This window comes from Platalea leucorodia (assembly GCF_965183815.1).
Source record: "Platalea leucorodia genome assembly, chromosome: 4".
NCBI lineage: Eukaryota > Metazoa > Chordata > Aves > Pelecaniformes > Threskiornithidae > Platalea > Platalea leucorodia.
Window position 1 is genome coordinate 60,344,197 of NC_138826.1, and position 19,221 is coordinate 60,363,417.

Consider the following 19,221-nt stretch of genomic DNA (forward strand, 5'->3'; position numbering starts at 1 on the left):
GGAAATCTTTAAAAAAAGCTCTGCCAAATAATTTACGTGGAAGAGTTCATGCGTAAAGTCAGTATCCCTTTGCAGGCAGAATGTGACCCAACCTTAATTATTCTAACATCACCGCTTTTTAAAATCTCATGTCAAAAGAGTCAAATTTCATACTAAAAATACTTTCCAATGCTTATGACCTAAGATTAGGATCTTATTCTACTCCTTAACTTCAGGAAATTAGAGACGCCACAAGGTGAAAAACCTGTGACGGTATTCAAGTGCTTTCCAGCAGTGTATTCTCACAACCCCTCTTTGGGTAAAACAATTTGAAGTGAAGAATTGTTGTTTTCTTCCTTTTGAAAGAGTATGGGCTGAAACACATTTAGAGAAAGGAACTAACATGCTGTGCAGAGCAAGGACTTTATTCTTAGTCAGCCAATGTTACTCAAAGTCTCAGTTAAAGACCAGTTTCACACTACTGCAAGAATGGCAGTAAATTTTGCGACCAGCATGGAGTCTAGCAACTACAATCTTAAAACAAAACCAAGTCATGTTCAATTATTCTGTGGTAGTGTTCAGTCTCTTCTGCATATCCACTTAATCAGGAAAAAAGGTTTTGATGAAATCACTTGAATCAACGCCAACATAAAAATGTAGTATATTAATCCTTTTTACTTTAATTTCTCCATTTCAAAAGAAGATCTGGAAAAATCAAGCTGCTAGCAATAATCCTGCTGTGAAAACAGATCTGTAAAAGCAATTGGGACCCAGTTCCAGAAGGAAATCAAGTCTCAAAACAGAATGTAAAGACAGGCAGGGAAAAAGCCAAGCCAAGGAAGGACACAAACTGAAGGAGGTTCTGGATCACATCAGCTACCACTTGAATTCTTGCTATTGACACAACCCTCATTCATCTCTCTTGAGCCTGTTCCAAAGATCACATGGTAGGGGCACTTCAGTTCAGCATCTGGAATCCCTAATTACATTCTTGGTTTCAAATATGCTAGTCTACAGCCAGCTTCTCACTGCTAAAGGACTGGGTCCAACCATTGCCCAGCATCTCGCAGTGTTGCTGTCATTTTTCCATAACACTGTCATGAACTAAGTCCCGTGTCACTTAACACATAAACCATTTTAAAATGGAAGTGTATATAAATACATAAAAATACACAGACAACCCTACTAGCTAGTATGTTTTCAATTTTCCTAGTATAATAGCACAACTCAGGCTTGAAGAGACCTCAATGAGGTTTCTAGTCTAAGTTTCTGCTCAAGGTAGGGTCAGCCGTGAAGTCAGACATGGTTATTCTGGGCTGTATCCAGCCAGGTTTCTAGTATCTCCAAGAATGGAGTCTGCACAACATCTTGGAGCAACCTGTTCCACTGCCTCATTATCACCACTGAAATAGCTTCTCCTTGTATCAGTCTGAACCTCTTTCGTTTCAATTTATGCCTGTTGTTTCTAATCCTCCCACCATGCACCACTACGAAGAGCCTGACTCCCTCATATGCCCTGGAAGACTGCTGTTAGGTCTCCCCCCCCAAAGGATCCTCTTCTTCAGCATGACTCAAGTTCTGTTCCCTCAGCCCCTTCTCACAGAGCATGTACTCCAGCACCTGACCATCTCGGTGGCCCTCCACTGAACTTGTTCCTGCTTAACCAATGTCATTCTTGTCTATTTTCCAGGGTATCAGTGAATTTCAAAAAAAAAAAAAAATAGATAGATATTTGATCTTTGCACAGAATACAAGCAAAGATGAGAACACGAGGCTTTCTTAATAGTTGGCTTCAATGAATGGAGAGAAACAGGAACTAGAGTTTAGCTTTCTGTCTCAAAGTTGGGTTGGGTTGGGGTTTTTTTGTTTTGTTTTGTTGTTTTTTTTTTGTTTTGTTTTGTTTTGTTTTTTGTTTGTTTTTTTTAAAGCAGGAAGGCTGCTGACCTACAGCATCTCGGCTCAAGGAGTATAGGAAACCATACTAAGTTAGCAGAGGTAGTTATGAAGGTATGTGTCCCACCACATAGCTGACACATTCATTTAAAGTGGATCAGGAACACACACTACAACAGCCTTAGACAAAACTAGTGGCTGAGATCAAGGTCAGATTAAGTCTAATTATACTATTAATGAAGACAGCAACTTTTAAAATAGACAACTCCATTTCCCCCCCCCCCCCAATATTTTAATCCCATGATAGCATACAATATCAGAAATCAGTTTAATTCTTTACAACAATTGCATTGTAAAACTTCCATTTGTATGCAGAAGTTCAGAGACTCTTCTTCATGCAAAAAATTAGAAATTTGCCCAGACAGCATTTGAAAAGAATGAGTCCACAATATTTTAACATTATTTATGTGTGCATATATATCACTAAATGTATACGAATACAAAAAAAAAGAGGAAAATTTACTTTAAGATATCACCACACTTCTCTTCACTTTCTTTATAACAAGTGACAACAATGTCTATGTCCCAAGTCTCAAAATGAGGAAGGTATCACTTGTATTAAATGCAGATAATGTAAACATACAGAAAATCAATATGGAAGAAATAGTCAGTCAGCCAAATATCATAAGCAAACACAAGTGTGCAGTGTAAATCTAGGAATATGACACAGGTACATGAAATACTTAATGATATTAAATCTGGCACATCAGAAATTTCCCATACAGTTTACCTGTCAAGTCTGAAGTGGACAAGAATGAACTAAATCACAGTTATAACACAAACTATACAATAGTGGGGAAAAAAACCCACCCAGAAGTCTACAGTTTAAGAGATCTTCAATTAAAGAGCATATTAGTTCCTTCTGGATAAAATAAAAATACCTTCAGAGTACAAAATAACCATATAGCCAGCAAATCTGAGGTACTTCTTCCTACCAACACCCTACTTTATAATTGTCTATTACTACTTTATCATCTTGCTCATGCCACCACATAACAAGCCAATCCAAATATTAAAATCTCTGAGGGGGAGAAAGAAGAAAGGGAGAAAAAAGTTAAATTTAACACTGCATATTCTAGCATAAAATTAGGTAACTTTATTTAAAGGCATCTGTACAGAGCTGTAAAACCTTTATTTCATTACTGCTCTGAAAACAGCACGTGAAGCAACAGATCTATTATTTTATCTGAAATATCTTAAACAACCTCAGAAAAGTCTTTCCTGAACATACAGCTAAAAAGAAAGTTGCAGTATCTTTAGCCCTCCAGTACTATTTCCAGAGACAAACATTTCCCTGTAATTGCAGACCAGAATCCCAAAGAGCCATTTTTTCCTTCTTTAAGTATGTCCATTTGTGGCTATCAATAAGCATTGTAAAAACACAAGACATTCACGGGCTATTTTAACCAAACAGATTGCAAATTGTTTCCAGCTCTTGCAGCCTGCTTACACATTTCGGATTTGAATGCCTCTCCAAGACTTAAATGGGCACTGAATTAAGACAACGACCCACAATCCCTGAATTTCAAGTGCTGGCAGTTTTATTTCCAGTAGATTAATGGCGACTGAATGCTCGCGAACAAGCTCACAGCTCTGCAAGGCAAAGGCGCGATCGCAGTGGAACTCCCCGCCGGCCCCACCATACCGCTAGAGGGCCCTCGCAGCAGCTTGATTTGCTGGCGTCTAACTCTGGCTTAAAAATAGGCTTAGTTTCATTCAACTACTTCACAGGTTGTAATTCCAGGCATCTGCATACTTTCAGATTTTTGTTTGGTACTACTTCATGAAGTTTCAACTAAACTGGTAGGGTTTCTTATTTTTACATATTATTTGTACAAGTACAAATGTACCTCCCAGAAGAGGTGAATTCATTTGTGCTTTGAACTTTACAAACCAGCTCATGCTAAACGGAAGGCAGCTGGAGAGGAAAATGAAAAATTCTGAGAAGTGAAAATAGTGCAGTGTCTTCCTGAGCTCTCAGAAGCCGAAAGTTTTCTGCATGTGCTTACTAGGACATCACAAGGAAGACTGACAAGCTTGCTAACTTAAAAGATGTTCTACCATACCCTGCAGTGCTAGTAAGACTCCTCTTAAACAAGAATTTCCCTACAGAAGTTTAGCCCTTCAGCAAAAGGGCTCTGTTCTTATCTGTTCTGAAATATGATCTATTTCCAGTGCTCTGATTTTGTGCTAATGATTCTTATATGCTTTGACATGCCTTAATTTACTTACGTTTTCAATGTTCCAGATGTCATGAGTTCTGTCACAAGAACAATACACTTTTTTCCTTTGACTGTAGACTCCCAGGAATCATAGAACCTGACAATATTGGGATGCTGAAGCCCTTTCAGCATCCCAGCTTCCTCTTTAAATCTTTGTCGCTCTGACTTGGACAGCTTCCGATCCTAATGAAAAAGAAAAGGCACGTCAGAAAGTTTTGCTTTATTTCTTACTCAGAGAAGCAACAACTTGAAAAACAGTTGAGTATAGTCAGTGAACAAGTAAGCACCAGTAGTCTTAAATGCCATTTTCTTTGCACTTACCCTTACATACTCTGTTTAGAAGACATTCTATTACAGTCTTTATTATTATATATTTTTCCTTACAATCTGATTTGCTCTCAGAGGTAAGAATTACGAGTCTGTAGAATATCTCCTCTTCCTGTTTCCTCCTCCCCTATTCTAATAAATTCAGTCATTGCCTGACTTGAGGTGGAAGGGGTACATGATATCCTCAAATATTCAAGCGGTCAAGAGCAGACAAAATCGGATCATTTAAAGCATCTCTCTTAGGTTGTACAAAACAATAATCTTTAGTTATTCCTATGTGTATAATATCCAGACCACTGGTAACAGATTGGATTAAGCCTCCATATAGGGTGGCAGAGCATCAAGCCTCTGTAACACATAGTATATACTTATAACTGTAGAAGAACAAGCACATGAGTTGGATTTTCTTCGATTAAAAGCATGAGCCCATGATTAAGCATGTTTCCTGTAATCTAGCATCAAGGAAAACAAAAACAATTCACTAGAGACAGAAAGCAATCTTTTGGCCAGAGACAGGTCATGAAAAAGCATTCCTGGACAATACTGTTGTATTTACCAACAACTGGCTATCTGATATCGTCAAGACTCTGAGAAGCTATTACCAGAATAAGCTGCACATCTCAAGAGAAAACAGTCTCCTTGCGTCATTCAGTGTTGTCAGCTTACCAATGCACTAGTCACACCACTCAGATTGATCGACTGACATAAACTGGACCCATACACAGTTTGTATTAAAAAAAATCATTTCAGGACATACTTAAAGCCCAGAACTTTAGATGCATTGTTTCTAACAGTTATTTAGGAATAACCAGTGACCTCTGTCAAATCTGAGTAAAAATTTTAAGTCACTTCATTCCATACTTCCTTTTCGATTAAAAGGAAATAATAAAAACATGCAGGGTTTACTTACACTGCTCACAACCTCCTATTGTCCTCCAGGCAGTAATCCCTCTTCCTTTCCTTACAGGTAATGTGTTTTCTCAATACCATTCAGCCATGCTAATATCTAAACCATCCTATATTCACTTAGATCATTAACTTTTTCTTAAGAGGTTCACAGAGTGTCTTTGGGCATGGACACACTTAATTTCCACATGAAGCTCCAATTTTCAGAAGTATTCCAGGTGAAAGTTTGAAAACAGGTTTGAAATTACCTCAGGGATCAGTATTGTATTGTGCCTACGAATATCAATCACACATACTTTTACAGTTCTTAGGAAGATGCTAAATTCTTAAGCCTTGCAAATTCCGTCTATAGACATCAAAAGCATTCAATCCTGCAACTACTCCACTCTGCAGAAATTAGCACTACCACCTCTTCTCACTCCTTGATAAGCATGCCTGCACAAGCAAATTTCGATAGAACATGTTTGCAGAAACATGCAAACATTTAAGTATTCATGTCTGCTTCGGTGTTGTTTGGGTTTTTTTTTTAATATGGAAGTAATACTTCCATTTGAGCTATCTTACCCATCTAATAGCTTTCCTTTCATTACAATAAACAGGGCAGCACAAGTTCTGTTCAAAACCAGTTAATCATGACTGCTACACACAGTTGATACAGAAAAGCGGTGAGCTGCAATAGGTACATCAGTCAACAGACCATACACACATGCTTCTAAAACACCCAATGCTTCAAGCAATACAAAACCCACAATAACATAATCATTGTTACAGTAAAATAAAGCAGAGTATTCTCAGCCTCTGCACTTGATCCACATAATCCACATTTTAAAACTAGTATATAGCTGTAAATCCAATTTTTATATATGGTAATTATAAAAACAAGGCTGCAACAATTACTTTTATATCACTTTTAAATTTAGCTATGTAATATGAACACCTGCATTTGTTTTTGTCCAAAACCTAGATTTTAGATATACATTTGGATTAAATTTCCTTTATTTTGTGCATTCTAACAAGTTACCTACCACAAACACTACTAACCAGTTTTAGACTACACTTGACATTAAGTTCTCATCTTAATCTATGTAAACCTAATCTCCCTTAAGGGCCTTATTCAGTTTTCCCTACCACTGTACTAGGAGCCCCAAATAGAAACTAGCAAGTGCTAATCACTCTTATCAATGAACAGACTCTTAACAGGCATGCATATTTTGACTCATTTCTCTTTCTGGTCACATCAATGGTAGCACCGTGTTCCTGCAAACATATCTGTGACGTTTAATACAGACACTCAACACTTCAGTGCTGAAAAAAAAAAAACCACCACACCAAGACAGTGACAATATACTAAGTAATTCAACACTTCTTTGAAAGTCACAGTGCCCTAATGATCTGGGACAAGTTTGGACACAAACACAGCCCAACGAATTTCACCCAGGGAAGACAGCTATGTTTTTGCAACCAAGGAAACATCCCACCCTTCAGTAGCATACTGCAGCAGCAAAAGTGAACATTAAACAGAGCTGTAAGAAAAAGACAGAGAGGCACTTGTTTCATAAGACTAGCAATGCATGCTACCTTTAACTATCCTCATTTCCTTGGATACGCAACCCATACACTCATCCATAACAGTTATTTATATTCTTTCCCTAAAGGAACACTAATGCTAGGTAACACAAAAGGGTGAATATAATTTTAAAAAACCCCACAACCCTAGCATTCAGGAAAATATTAAATCGCATGTACAATTATACCAACAAAATGAGTCTGTGTACACAATTACTGGTTATGCTTGTACAAACTATATTCTAATGCAACCTGTAGTTAGCCTAGAGGCTAACATGCGATTTAAAAATGACAAGTACACTTTCAAAACTTGAGTATTCCATATACCAGAACGTTAAAACGTATTAGACAGCAAGATCTCCCAGACTGCATAGAGATGGACTAGAACAAAGCCCATCCCAAATACTACATTTTGGCATCCTTTGAGCTGTTAATATGGGCAAATGTGACAACTTTATGCTCTTTCTATGCAATTTAAGCAGCTGCAGCTAATAAAATATTGAGATAAGCAAGAAAATAGCACACCGTATGTAATTTGGGAGACTGAGAAATGGTGCTACGAGCCACATTAGGTATGAATACTTGGGGAAAGGCAAGGGAATGAGAACATCTTGGTATCACACGAAGTCCACGCACAAAGCTGCTGTACAGCAGAGCTGTAGCAGAGAGAAAGAAGCCATCATCACTTAATGAGAATTTAAAAGAGCATTTTTCAAGAACTTGGGAAGGGGCCAGCTTTCACAATCCTCAGTTATAAGCATATACTCCAAGAGACTCAAAAGCCCAGATGTGTCTTTCCAACAAGGCAGCTACTTGGGGCAATACTGAGATTTCATTGTGGCCTTTGAGCAGGAGCCTGCAGGAATGCAAGACCCTCAGCTCTATCGCCACCTCTAAAGAGGCAGCAAAAGGTCTGTGGCATGTAATTCAAAATAAGCACTCCGTTTGATTAAATTATCTCGAGGGTGAATCAAATAAGCAGATCTATCCTCTGCAGCATTTTTCCTGTAACTCACAGTCTAAATAGGTATATAGATGGATCATTTCAGCATGTATTTGCTGTTTTCACCTGGAAGCAAAAAATAGAGGTTTCGCAACTTCACATTCCAGTATCACAAAGCATAGGATTGGTTAAACAAATTTAGTGTTTTTTGATTTTTATTTTATTTTTAAAAACAAGCAGCAAGAAACTAAACAAAATAGAAAGATACATGAGATGCTTTTCCACAAGCCTGGGAAACTTGAACAATTTTATAAAGAAACCACCACTTTAAGAACAGTTAATAATATATAGCTTGATATCCTATCCTTCAAAGACCAATTTGTTCTGGAATTCCTACTAAGAAAATTAAAAAATGGACACCCTCCCTCCTCCCCCAGTCTTTCTTGTTTTACCCTAACGAAGCAACCTTAGGCAGACAAGACAAAGGCCTAAGTCTAGAAGTTAGCAAATCACATTCTTGTATCTCAGTTAGCACATGCTGAACAGATATGGCCCAAATATTTCAAAATATACAAAGCTGTCCCACTGTAGGAGAACTTCCTTCCTAAAATGGATTTAACTATCCTATAAAATGGCCAGCATTGTTCTTCCTGAACTGATAGCTTCCCGGGAGGACTTAAGTGTCACATCCCAATCACTGGGCTGCCCTTCGAACAAACTGAAACAGATGCATCAAGCCCACTCTGTTCATTTCATTCATTCCTTTCCACCTACATTAAATTGTTTTGACAAGCCAGGACAAACAGCAAGGCTTCCCAGCACATGACCCGCGGTTCTGCAGTGCCAGGGGCCTGAACAGAGACAGGCAGCAACTGAAACAATTGTTCAGCTCAGAACGATTCAATAACCTTTTCTTGGCTCTTTCCATTTATCCTTGTACTTCCCCTCTGATTTCTTTTGGTCAGGAAAGAGCTATCAGAGGTGTTTACATTACTCAGTGTAAAACAGAGATCTTGGTCATTCATGATAAACCAGGTACAGGCTTACTCTTTCACCAATGTACTTAATTTACAGGAGCATGAATTACACACAGAACTGTTACTACCCTCTTTCTATCCCTGTACCCAGGTGCCTTATATAAATGCAAAAAAAAACCCAATCCAAAACCAAAACAACCCCTCACCCTCAAGGTTAGCTATTCTACCAAGCCACAAAAACACAAAAGATCATCAGCAAAAAATGCCTATATTCCTTTGGTGTTTTTTTTTCAGCCAAAGCTTAGTATCTATTCAGCGTCCTTAACGAGGAAGGAAAATACATTTCTGGCACCTAAATTAATCTTAAATTTCAACTGGGTTGCTCACATAGCCATTGCGTCTGAGTAATTTCTCATACATTTTCCTTTCTAACTTTCCACAGTCCTTCTGAGTTCTGTTCTATTAACATCGTGACAAGAAATCACACATCTGCAAAGCACATCACACTACCGCAAGCGGTTGCAGAACCCGGCTCAGACACCTGAAGCAGCAGGAGAGCCACCTTAGCAAGGCACTCTACTCTGCTCAGTCCATTTGAGTCTGTTCTTCAGACTGAGCTCAACTAAGGGTCTCGCCTCCGCTGTCCATTTTGACTGACACCAAATGGCCTGAGCTAAATTCTAGGACAATTCAGCTGACATTAAACGGACACAGTTATGCAGAAGAGCCACGCTGCACTTCACTCTCAAACACAAGCTACAGGATACCAAGCAAGTGGATAACAAGAGAAATACTCCACATGGAAGGAACTAGACCTGCTAACTCATGCTATACATCCTCAAAAGTGATTTTCTGTTTCTTTACAGAAATTCTGTTTCTTTACAGTACAATTAACATAGTCAAAGTGCCAGGGAACCTTTATGCACAACAGAATAAACCTGACCCAGAAATCTTTCCATGGTCTCCATTTCCTGCAAATAAGTCGACTCACAGGTGACAGAGGTCAACTTTAAACCGGATTTAAAAAAAAAAAAAAAAAGCGCTCAGTGTGTGAGCTGCTACACAACTTCGAGGGCTGTTCCCTCTTACACAGTATCAGGAAGATAATCAATAAAGAGGAAACAGAAAGACTGGACACTTTGCATACTACAGACAGGTTTTACTAGCTTTCTGCATATTCTACCACTAGATCCAGAAATTCTACGTAGCTATATCGCAGGGACAGTTAGTGGGTGGTTGTGTTTGTTTTTTTTTAAACTACGCTAAAGCAACACTAGGTAGCTTTCATCCAAAGAGATACACTAGAAAGCACACTAGAAAAATTAGTACCAGTGAACTGTCTTCAAGTGGTGTGATCTGAAAATGTACAGCCATAACAGACTTTAAAGTGCTGTTGAATTATAGATTGTATGAATCACTACCGAGGTAAATTATCTATCTGTGCTGAGGTTACACCAAACAGCATTTTATCAAGCTTTCCAAATATCTGAAAATTTGAGGGGAAGACACTGCTGCTCCCAGCCTATTATTCAGGGGAAGAAGTAGTATACAGAAGAGACAAATGTTCTTCTGTGTGCGTTTCTGCAGCATATGAGAAAGGCTTTGCAAGCCTTTTAGGCAAGGTTAATGAGGGGTCATCAGAGGAGAAGCTAGCAAGACTGCACTCTGATATTCAGCACTGTTAATGGAACTGAGGCTTTGTGGGCTGCAGTGTTCTCATCCTGAAAAAATCTAGCAGTTAAGAGGAAAAATGAGCACAGTGACCATTGAGCTAGATTAACAAAATATCAACAAAGAATCCACTGAGCTTAAAAATCATCCAGCATTACACAGTTGGTACCTAGAAATGGAAGTCTCAGTGCATAACAACTGCATCTACTTTCTCTGTCAACACATAAACCACTTCAGACTTTCCAGTGTTAAAGACTAGGTAGACAGAAAAAAGGAAGGGAGGGGGAAGAGACTGTTCAAAATGCATCCCCATACAGCAACAGACATGGAAACTGATCAAGGATCTGCACAGATCCTTCCACCAGTATACCTTTCAACAAACCACTGAACACGAAAAACTGATTAAATGGAGCTGAACAGCTGCTCTTCCAAAAGTATGCATGCAAGGGTTTTTTTTCATTTGACAGTAGTGTTTCTCAAACGCTCAGAGCATTTGAGCGTCCTGCCCAAGAGCTTAACTGTATAATATAACGTTTGTAGAGTTACATAAACCTTTAGCTAACCACAGAGTTAGGAATCAGGTCTGCACACCTAATGGAAGACATTCAGTCTTCAGACAACTCCTGCTTCATGCAGGCTTCTTGCTACAGCTCACCTACCTTCCAATAGCCCAGCCTTTCACAGGCAAGTCTCTACACAAGAATGTAGGGGTTGATTCTGAAATTCGCACTTGATAATTTGGGGGCTCTCAGGACACTGGGGAAGATCATCAGCTGCCAAGATTGCCAGCTGCTCAGTAAAAAAAAAAAAGAGTTTAGAAAAAGCAATACATTAAAACTGTGGCTAGTGAGGACAGCAAGCGCCAGATTAGGATACGCTGAAGTAGTACACAAGAAGTCACTAGATCAAGAGTTGCCAGAACAAAGCTGTCAATGATCCCAGGCAGCACTCCACACACATATGGAGTAATCTATTAGAACAGACTGCCTTACTACACACTGTTTGTTCTTTAGATAAATTAAGTATTATTTCTCCCCACCAAAAAAAATACATGCATTAGCCAAAAGATAAGCTAAAAAAAAAAAAAAAAAAGACAGACCAAACCAAAAAGATACTTACCACAGGCAAGAAGAAGAAAAAAAAAAAGTCAGGCTTCCTTGCCATAAAGCTGCAATGCCCCTAGCTTTTAGAAGACTAGGTGTCTCTCAACCTTTAAATTCCTTAACTATCCCTCCCAGGTCATACACTCCCAGAAACAGCTCTGCAAAGACTTCTAGAAAGTTTTTAGGAAGAAAGAGTTTGCTTGCTTGCTACCTCAGCATTACTTCCTTATCCACACTTAGGGAATTCAGAAATCAAGATCAGTCTCTGCAACTGCATAAAGTCATATGGTTTGGGGGAAGGGAAGAATATAACACACACACACAGTTCTTTGCACTAGGCTCCAGAGTCCCAAAACAATGACTTGCAATGGAAGAAAAGCAGGTAATCATATCAATATAGAAGAAACAGTAAGTGAACCTGAGGATCTCAGTATTCCTGCATTCCAGATGCCAGTAACCAGTTCTTAAAATCACAGAATCATTTAGGTTGGAAATAACCTTTAAGACCACAGAGTCCAACCATAAACCTAACACTGCCAAGTCCACAACTAAACCATGTCCCTAAGCACCACATCTACACATCTTCTAAATACCTCCAGGGACAGGGACTCAACGACCTCCCTGGGCAGCCTGTTCCAATGCTTGACAACCCTTTCGGTGAAGAAGTTTTTCCTAATATCCAATCTAAACCTCCCATGGCGCAACCTGAGGCCATTTCCTCTTGTCCTATCGCTTGTTACTAGGGAGAAGAGACCGACCCCCACCTCGCTACAACCTCCTTTCAGGTAGTCGTAGAGAGCAAGAAGGTCTCCCCTCAGCCTCTTCTTCTCCAGGCTAAACAACCCCAGCTCCCTCAGCCGCTCCTCATAGGACTTGTGCTCTAGACCCTTCACCAGCTTCATTGCTCTTCTCTGGATATGCTCCAGCACCTCAATGTCCTTCCTGTCGTGAGGGGCCCAAAACTTTTCAATCCCTTTCTTCCTCATCTTAGTTTGAAGATAGAAGACAAAGTTCCTGAGGATGGGTACTGGAATGAAACACAATGCCAAGTTAACATTTACTTACTGAAAGTACAATTTCACATTGCTGCTTGGCAAGTCTCCACATGAAGAATCAATTTTATATAAGCTATGGACAGTCTTCGTGGAACATGCAAAAAACCTTAGGAACACCAAAGTATAATATACATATCTAACACAATGGAAAAGAGTAGGCTTAAAACAGTTATCTATTATACCTTTTAAAGTTCCTAATTAAGGGTAAGTATTTTTTTGTAGGCTTCCTCTTACACAAGGTATTTAAAATGCTTTAAGTTTCAGGAAAGTACACAAGTAGTCAACCTAAGTGAAAGGTTGAGGGATTATTTGCGTTAGTTGTACAGCTCCCTGGTAAAAAGCATCTACGTGTACATTCTCTTCTGTATTTTCATTTCTGGCACATTTCAATGCACAACAGTAGTAGCATGGACAAAATTCGTTAGAATATGCAGTTAGTCTGTTAAAAACATACCAAAAATGAAAACTGCTTCTTGTCCTTTCTCTTACCATTGATACAGGTAAGTGATACAGCAAATGCATGTAACTTTATTGCTGCTGCTCAAAGGTCAGAATTAAAGAAACAAATTATACATATCTTGACAGAGATGGTACTTGGGTAAACTGATGGCAGGAGGAAGAAGAGGAGGGAAATGAAACTGTCAGTGATCAGACAGAAGGGGAACAGACAGAAGCCTTCATCAGTCAGGGTTTAGTCTGAAGAAGTCAATTATATGTATCCTGAAAGAACTGATACTTGAGTAAGCTTCAGAAAATAAGAAATACAACTTTGTCTTAACATGGAAGGGGGAGTATCTGCAATGAAAACCTATGTATGTGACTGAAAGACACTAGCACCACTCCCCATTTTATCCTGCAATTGTTTGTCAGTTTTGATGAAGCTATGATTCATCACCACCAGTAATTATATTCCTCTGATGTGGTCACTTCCCACTTTTACATATGCAGTAGCACCTGTGCCAGCAGTAGTAGTAGCAGCACCTAAGACACCTGGTGGCAGCAATGTCATAGACTTAACCTATGCTTGAAGAGACATCCTCAAAGTCTCCTGATAACAGAAGAGGCATCAGAACTGAAGTTTGTACTTTCTTGCACCAAGTTCTAGCATCATTAAACACAACTGACCTGTAACTAGTCACAATTATACAGTTCTTCCAGGTCTTTAGCTAGAAAAAAGAAAGTTGGCTAAATCCTCAAGTTTCCAGGATCCCATAATTCATGAGAACATTCAGAACAAGACTACTGCTAATATTGCTACTGCTGTACAGGAAATATGCAGTAAGGAATAACCAGAACACACAAAGATGCTTTAAAAAAAGGAAAGTTAGGAACACTGCATCAGAGATGAGCTCACTAACTCGGTGAGATACGAAGCCATTCTGCCTCACTTCCTCACATTGAACAAATGGCAGAAGTGGGATCAGAAGCATAAGGGGCATGCAAATACAACGCGCATCATGAACACAGCAGCAGAAAAACACTTTTGTTTCCCTGCAGGACAACAGTAAATCAGAATGTTTCCTCTACGTAAGGTCACAAGAAATCTTAAAGTATGACTCCCAATAACAAAGTTTATCCTTTGTTACAGTAGCACTGTGGGAATTTTTTTTCAGCAATGCCAAAGATGACTACACTGCTACACTAGTGCACTTCAGTACCATGAGCAACACCAGATGGAAGGCTCATGCCCAGTGCTCAGAGACAGACAGATGCAAGCATGCTGCTTAGAGACTGTGACAGCCAGCTATATCTCAAGTCTCTCTTGAAAAGACAATGACAGAGAAGAGAACCTGTACAACTCCAAAAGGGCTAGAATAGTCTGTCTGGCTGACAGGCTTCCAAATAATTCAGCCAGTGTAGATTTTTAGGCTTAGATTTTCCACTTAAATTTTAAGAAGCATGAATATGACATACCTGGCAGTAAAGCACCTCGCTTTTCCCAGGAAAATCAAACATCAGCAAAGTTGTACCACCTATGAGTCTCTATTGGATTACTAGCTTGTTTTCCAGAGCTGTGTTGTGTATGAATATACACATTAATACAAGTCTATACTACACCTTTCCCCGCTCTCTCACATCAGCACAAACACTCATAGGCAAAGCAAGTAGGCCAAACCGAAGAACTGAACCAAATTCCACTTACGCAGAAAACAATGACTAAGACTAATCAGTACATTGCCTAATACCACAATATCCTTTGGGAAACTTGCACTCTTCAGAATACAGCCATAAAAACTACATAGCAGCTTCAGAGTAAATTAAGAACTATACTTATACTTTATCAAGCCAATTATATATTCTTTGCTCTCCACACCACTAGTAAGAGAAAAATTTTAAACAGTAGATATGAAACCTATGGCTTAGACATTATCTCCTCTGGAATCTCTCATGTCCTCAGGAATCTGGTCTAAGAATGGCAAGCAACTGTTTAGGCTTCAGTCATTTCTATTCTAGTCTAGGGTTGCTCTAGGCAGCATTTGTGTTTCCTTACACAGAAGTCTGGAAAAAAAGATGGCTAAAAGTTTTATTCAATTTATTAATCCTGAGAGGCTGAACATAAGGGACAGGAATCAAAATGCTGGGCTGTACAAAAATAATCAGTATTAGAACAGAGAGCTCATCTATTTATTTTCACTTTAAAATTGCTATTTGATCCATGGAAGATAAATAGATAAGTTTGCTATCTGATACCAGTTCACAATAAGGCTTCTGTTTGTTACATACAGCTTACTGCAGAATTGAAGTGTTAGCTGAACTGAATTCTTGATGAGCTATTAACCAGCTGGACCATCTTGTCACTTGGCTCAAATGCCTCATTAAAAGTTTTGAAGCTCACATCAATTCTCATTTTGCACTGAATTGATTGCTTTGTCGGCGACAGGGAAGGTACATCCAATCATCTCAGTTTAATTTTACTATGAAAATCCAATTCTCCATTCAGGGGGTGACAATGCTGCAGGAAAAAAGCCTCCTCCACAATCCATTCTGGTTACCTTACAGATCTATTAACTCACTGCATCAAAAGAGCAACTGTAGCTGTTTGTTTCCGATATTTTTGTATGACCGTAAGAGTCCTTTTATGAGTAGGTACATGTCTAGAACATTAGGGTGAACCCTTAACCGATTCTGATAAAGGCAAATCAATTTAGAGAATCAAAAACATACTACAATTCTTCATCGTACATACTTCACAAAGCTATTGGCGAAAGGGAAGAGTTAGCTATATCCATTTTTCAGTATGCCAAAAAGTTGCATCAATATGCTGGTTGGAAACCATGCAGAAGTGTCAAGATGACTCCCGAGATTTATGGATAACAATCAAGTGGGAGGTACAGAAGAACTAGTAATGTTCCTGTGCCTCTGACTAGTTCCCTTGCAAAAATTCCAGCATAAAGCCTGGAGGCAATAAACTTAAATTGTCTACACAAGTATTTAAGCAGCAGTCCCTGCAAGGCTGCCCGCTGCGCTCCTCCAGTTGTAAAATGAACTCACATCAGCCTACTGTACATGTTAGCTTCAAGTTTACATACAACACCGGTACATATATTGCATATGCAGCCTGATTATGCTAGAGGAGTTACTCTTCCCAGCTTTGCTGCTTTTTCTGCAAACACATTCAAAAAAAGTACTTCATTTAATTTACAAAATTGTGGATTACTATCAGTTATGACAGAATGACATAAGAAGTGTAGACTAAGTACTAGCAGCCAACAGAAAATCCTTACAATAATCACTAGAGAACTCCATGCTAGACATCTCTCATTCCGAGACAGATGTCTCATTCAGTGATCCTTCAAGGATTCATCATAAACCCCTCGAATAATTGCCGGGTGTTCTGCATGTTCCCGCAAGATAGACGAACTCAAAAAGGGATCTCATGTAGTGAAGGACTAAAGATTTCCAGAAACAGTAAGTTTTATGGGGTGACCAAAATCTGCATTCCAGATGAGGTCTCAGGAACACCTTGAATAAATACTAGTATTAGCACTAGCATTTCACAAACATGAAAGTCCTAAAACACGTTGGAGGAGCACTTTATTTTTTTTAAGCCTCACTGCATCAATGATGCAATCTTCCTGTGTACTACCAGAATGCCCATCTTCATCTCAGGCTTGTCATAAAGGGAAGCAGTAATAACTTTTCCATGCTTACCTGACAGGTTGGCTTACGAAATCCCGTTCTTGCATCACCTGCGTGTTTATCATAGACTTCCACAATGATACCATATACATTAGAGACACCTATGTTTACAACACACCATGTACATCTTCCTTGGCAAACACCATACAAGATGTAGATCTAAAAAGCTATTCACAAAGTCAGAAATACTTCAGACAGTATCAAATGTACCACTAAGATGTAAATTTAAAAATAGGCACATTATCTTTCACAGAGCAAGGAAATTGAACATAGCTGAGTCAGGAGAAAGAAAACACTCAAATATTTAACAGTAGGCAAGTGGTAGGATGAACAACTATGAATACTGGCATGATGAAGCATACTCTGCATCCAGAAGCATAATTGGCTTTACAGTTCAACCCTGAATAATTTTAAAATTAGTTAAAATATAAGAGAAAGCATAGTGTAACTGAAATGCAGATGGAGGGACAAGTCAGATCCTATTATCTAAAGCAACTCAAGCTACAATATGTAAAAACAGCAAGTGTTTTGCTGTACAGTAAATCAAGGTAATAATATGCACACCTTGGACATAAAAGGACTATCTTTACAGAAGTTGGGGGGGAAAAAAAAAAAAAACAAACAAAACAAACCACAACCTTAAGTGTTGGATTGACCTGCAAGAAAAGGCTTTGACAACTAAAATTTAGTTTTGTAAGACAGCTGAGATGAAAGATTATCAAAAGAGTAATCTCCAAGGTGATTCAAAGCAGACAGCTAGGGAAAAGTGCTAGAGGAAGTTTAAGATGAATATTCAGGATTTTTTCCTTGGAATTTGGGGACTACATATGGTAGTACTGCCATTGGCAAAGCTATTCTGTATTAAACTAAGGGGTTTTCTGAAGAATACTACTGGGAATATCCTGCACTGCCAGAAGACCAACCATGACCTAAAAGACCTCAGATACTCACCACAACCTATCTATGAATCAGCTATTCAAACTGCTACAGCTTATCCAAATGTTTCTCATTACTTTGTGTTTTAGTCACATACTGTCTGTCCTTGGTCTGGTGCAGCTTTATTTCAATTGTTTGAACAGGAACATGGAACAAATTTCTTGAAGACAAACTATAATGACTGAGGATATCATGGTCCAAAGGGTCTACCTTAAATGGGTCATCACAACCTGCGAACAGGCTTCCTTGTTTTCAATTTACCTCCTACTCTATCACACTGCAGAACTCTACCTGCCATTCAAAATTAATTTTCGTTGTGAACTAAAGAGCATCATCCAAAAAAAGGTTAAAAATATCTGAATACTCTTTCCATACAGTGAAATATCTGATGTTCTGTGCATCATATACCAAAACTATTAATCACATTTAACATTGAAAAAGTTTCCTTAGCCAAAAAGTTATCTGAAAACATTTTTAGCACCACAGCTCCATCTGAAACATGCTCTTACGCGTTCAGCAAGTCTGCATACACAAGAAGCCACGGAAGCTGGAATTCAAATGAAAGTGCCTTGTCAGAAAAGCTGCACAAGTGTTCCGGTACTGCATCCCTTGCTTCAGTGGCAATAACTACACTTCTGTGGGGATAAGAGTGGGTAAGTAGATTTGAGACATTCCATATCTCTGTTTAAATTAAATTCCTTGCCCTACCACACAACCCCAAATAACATGCCAGTAAAACAATTTTAATTAAGCTAAAGACAGTATCATAAAGATAATAGACACTCAGACCTGGTTTTAGTCTCGAATCCACTAGTTACTACTTTAACAAGTAGACAGGCTTACTCTTGCTAGAAAGGTCAGTCAAGAATTACCTTTCCCCACTCTTGAGACAACTGAGGCTACACGAGACCCCTTTTTTACAGGCAGAGAAAGGACCCAGATAGATCTCTGGGCAAATACCTAATAGAGCAGCCATATTCATTTTCAGAATAGGAGCCTTCTGTCCAACTACCAGGCAACAGGATGTGAGTAGAAGCAGGACAAAGTCCATACAAGCAGCAGTCTGGAAGCACCCGAGAACCAGTTCCTTTGTCCATCCTCTGTTGCCACTCCCACATTTTCTTCAATTAACTTAGAAACAAAGTGCCAAGATAAACTTTCCAATCAAAACTCTAATGTTTGAATGCTTAGCATCTAGAGATATTGATGAGAACCTCACCAATTCCTTCTGAAGAGTTTCAGGTAGCTCTGTAATTTTTTTCTCCTGAAGACCCTACCACTACAATATAAAATCATTTTTTTCAATGGATGGCTATGATCCAAATATAGAACTCAGTACTTTCAATGGACAGCTGTGTTAAATAGTCTCTTGGGAGTCCAATTCTAAGACCTCTTTTGCTAGGGGATCAAAAGGTGGAAGTGTCATTAGATAGTTTTAAATCC

At 38.8% G+C, this 19,221-nt stretch overlaps 1 protein-coding gene across 7 annotated transcripts in view; it reads right to left on the reverse strand.

The window, feature by feature from the left end:
- Window positions 1-19,221, reverse strand: part of WNK1 (WNK lysine deficient protein kinase 1) — a 108,699-nt gene that overhangs the window by 68,272 nt on the left and 21,206 nt on the right. For all 7 annotated transcript variants that reach the window (XM_082309014.1, XM_082309013.1, XM_082309011.1 and 4 more), the window contains exon 2: window positions 4,165-4,337. In XM_082309014.1, the coding sequence (XP_082165140.1) occupies window positions 4,165-4,337 (173 nt within the window). The remainder of the gene's footprint in view (window positions 1-4,164; window positions 4,338-19,221) is intronic.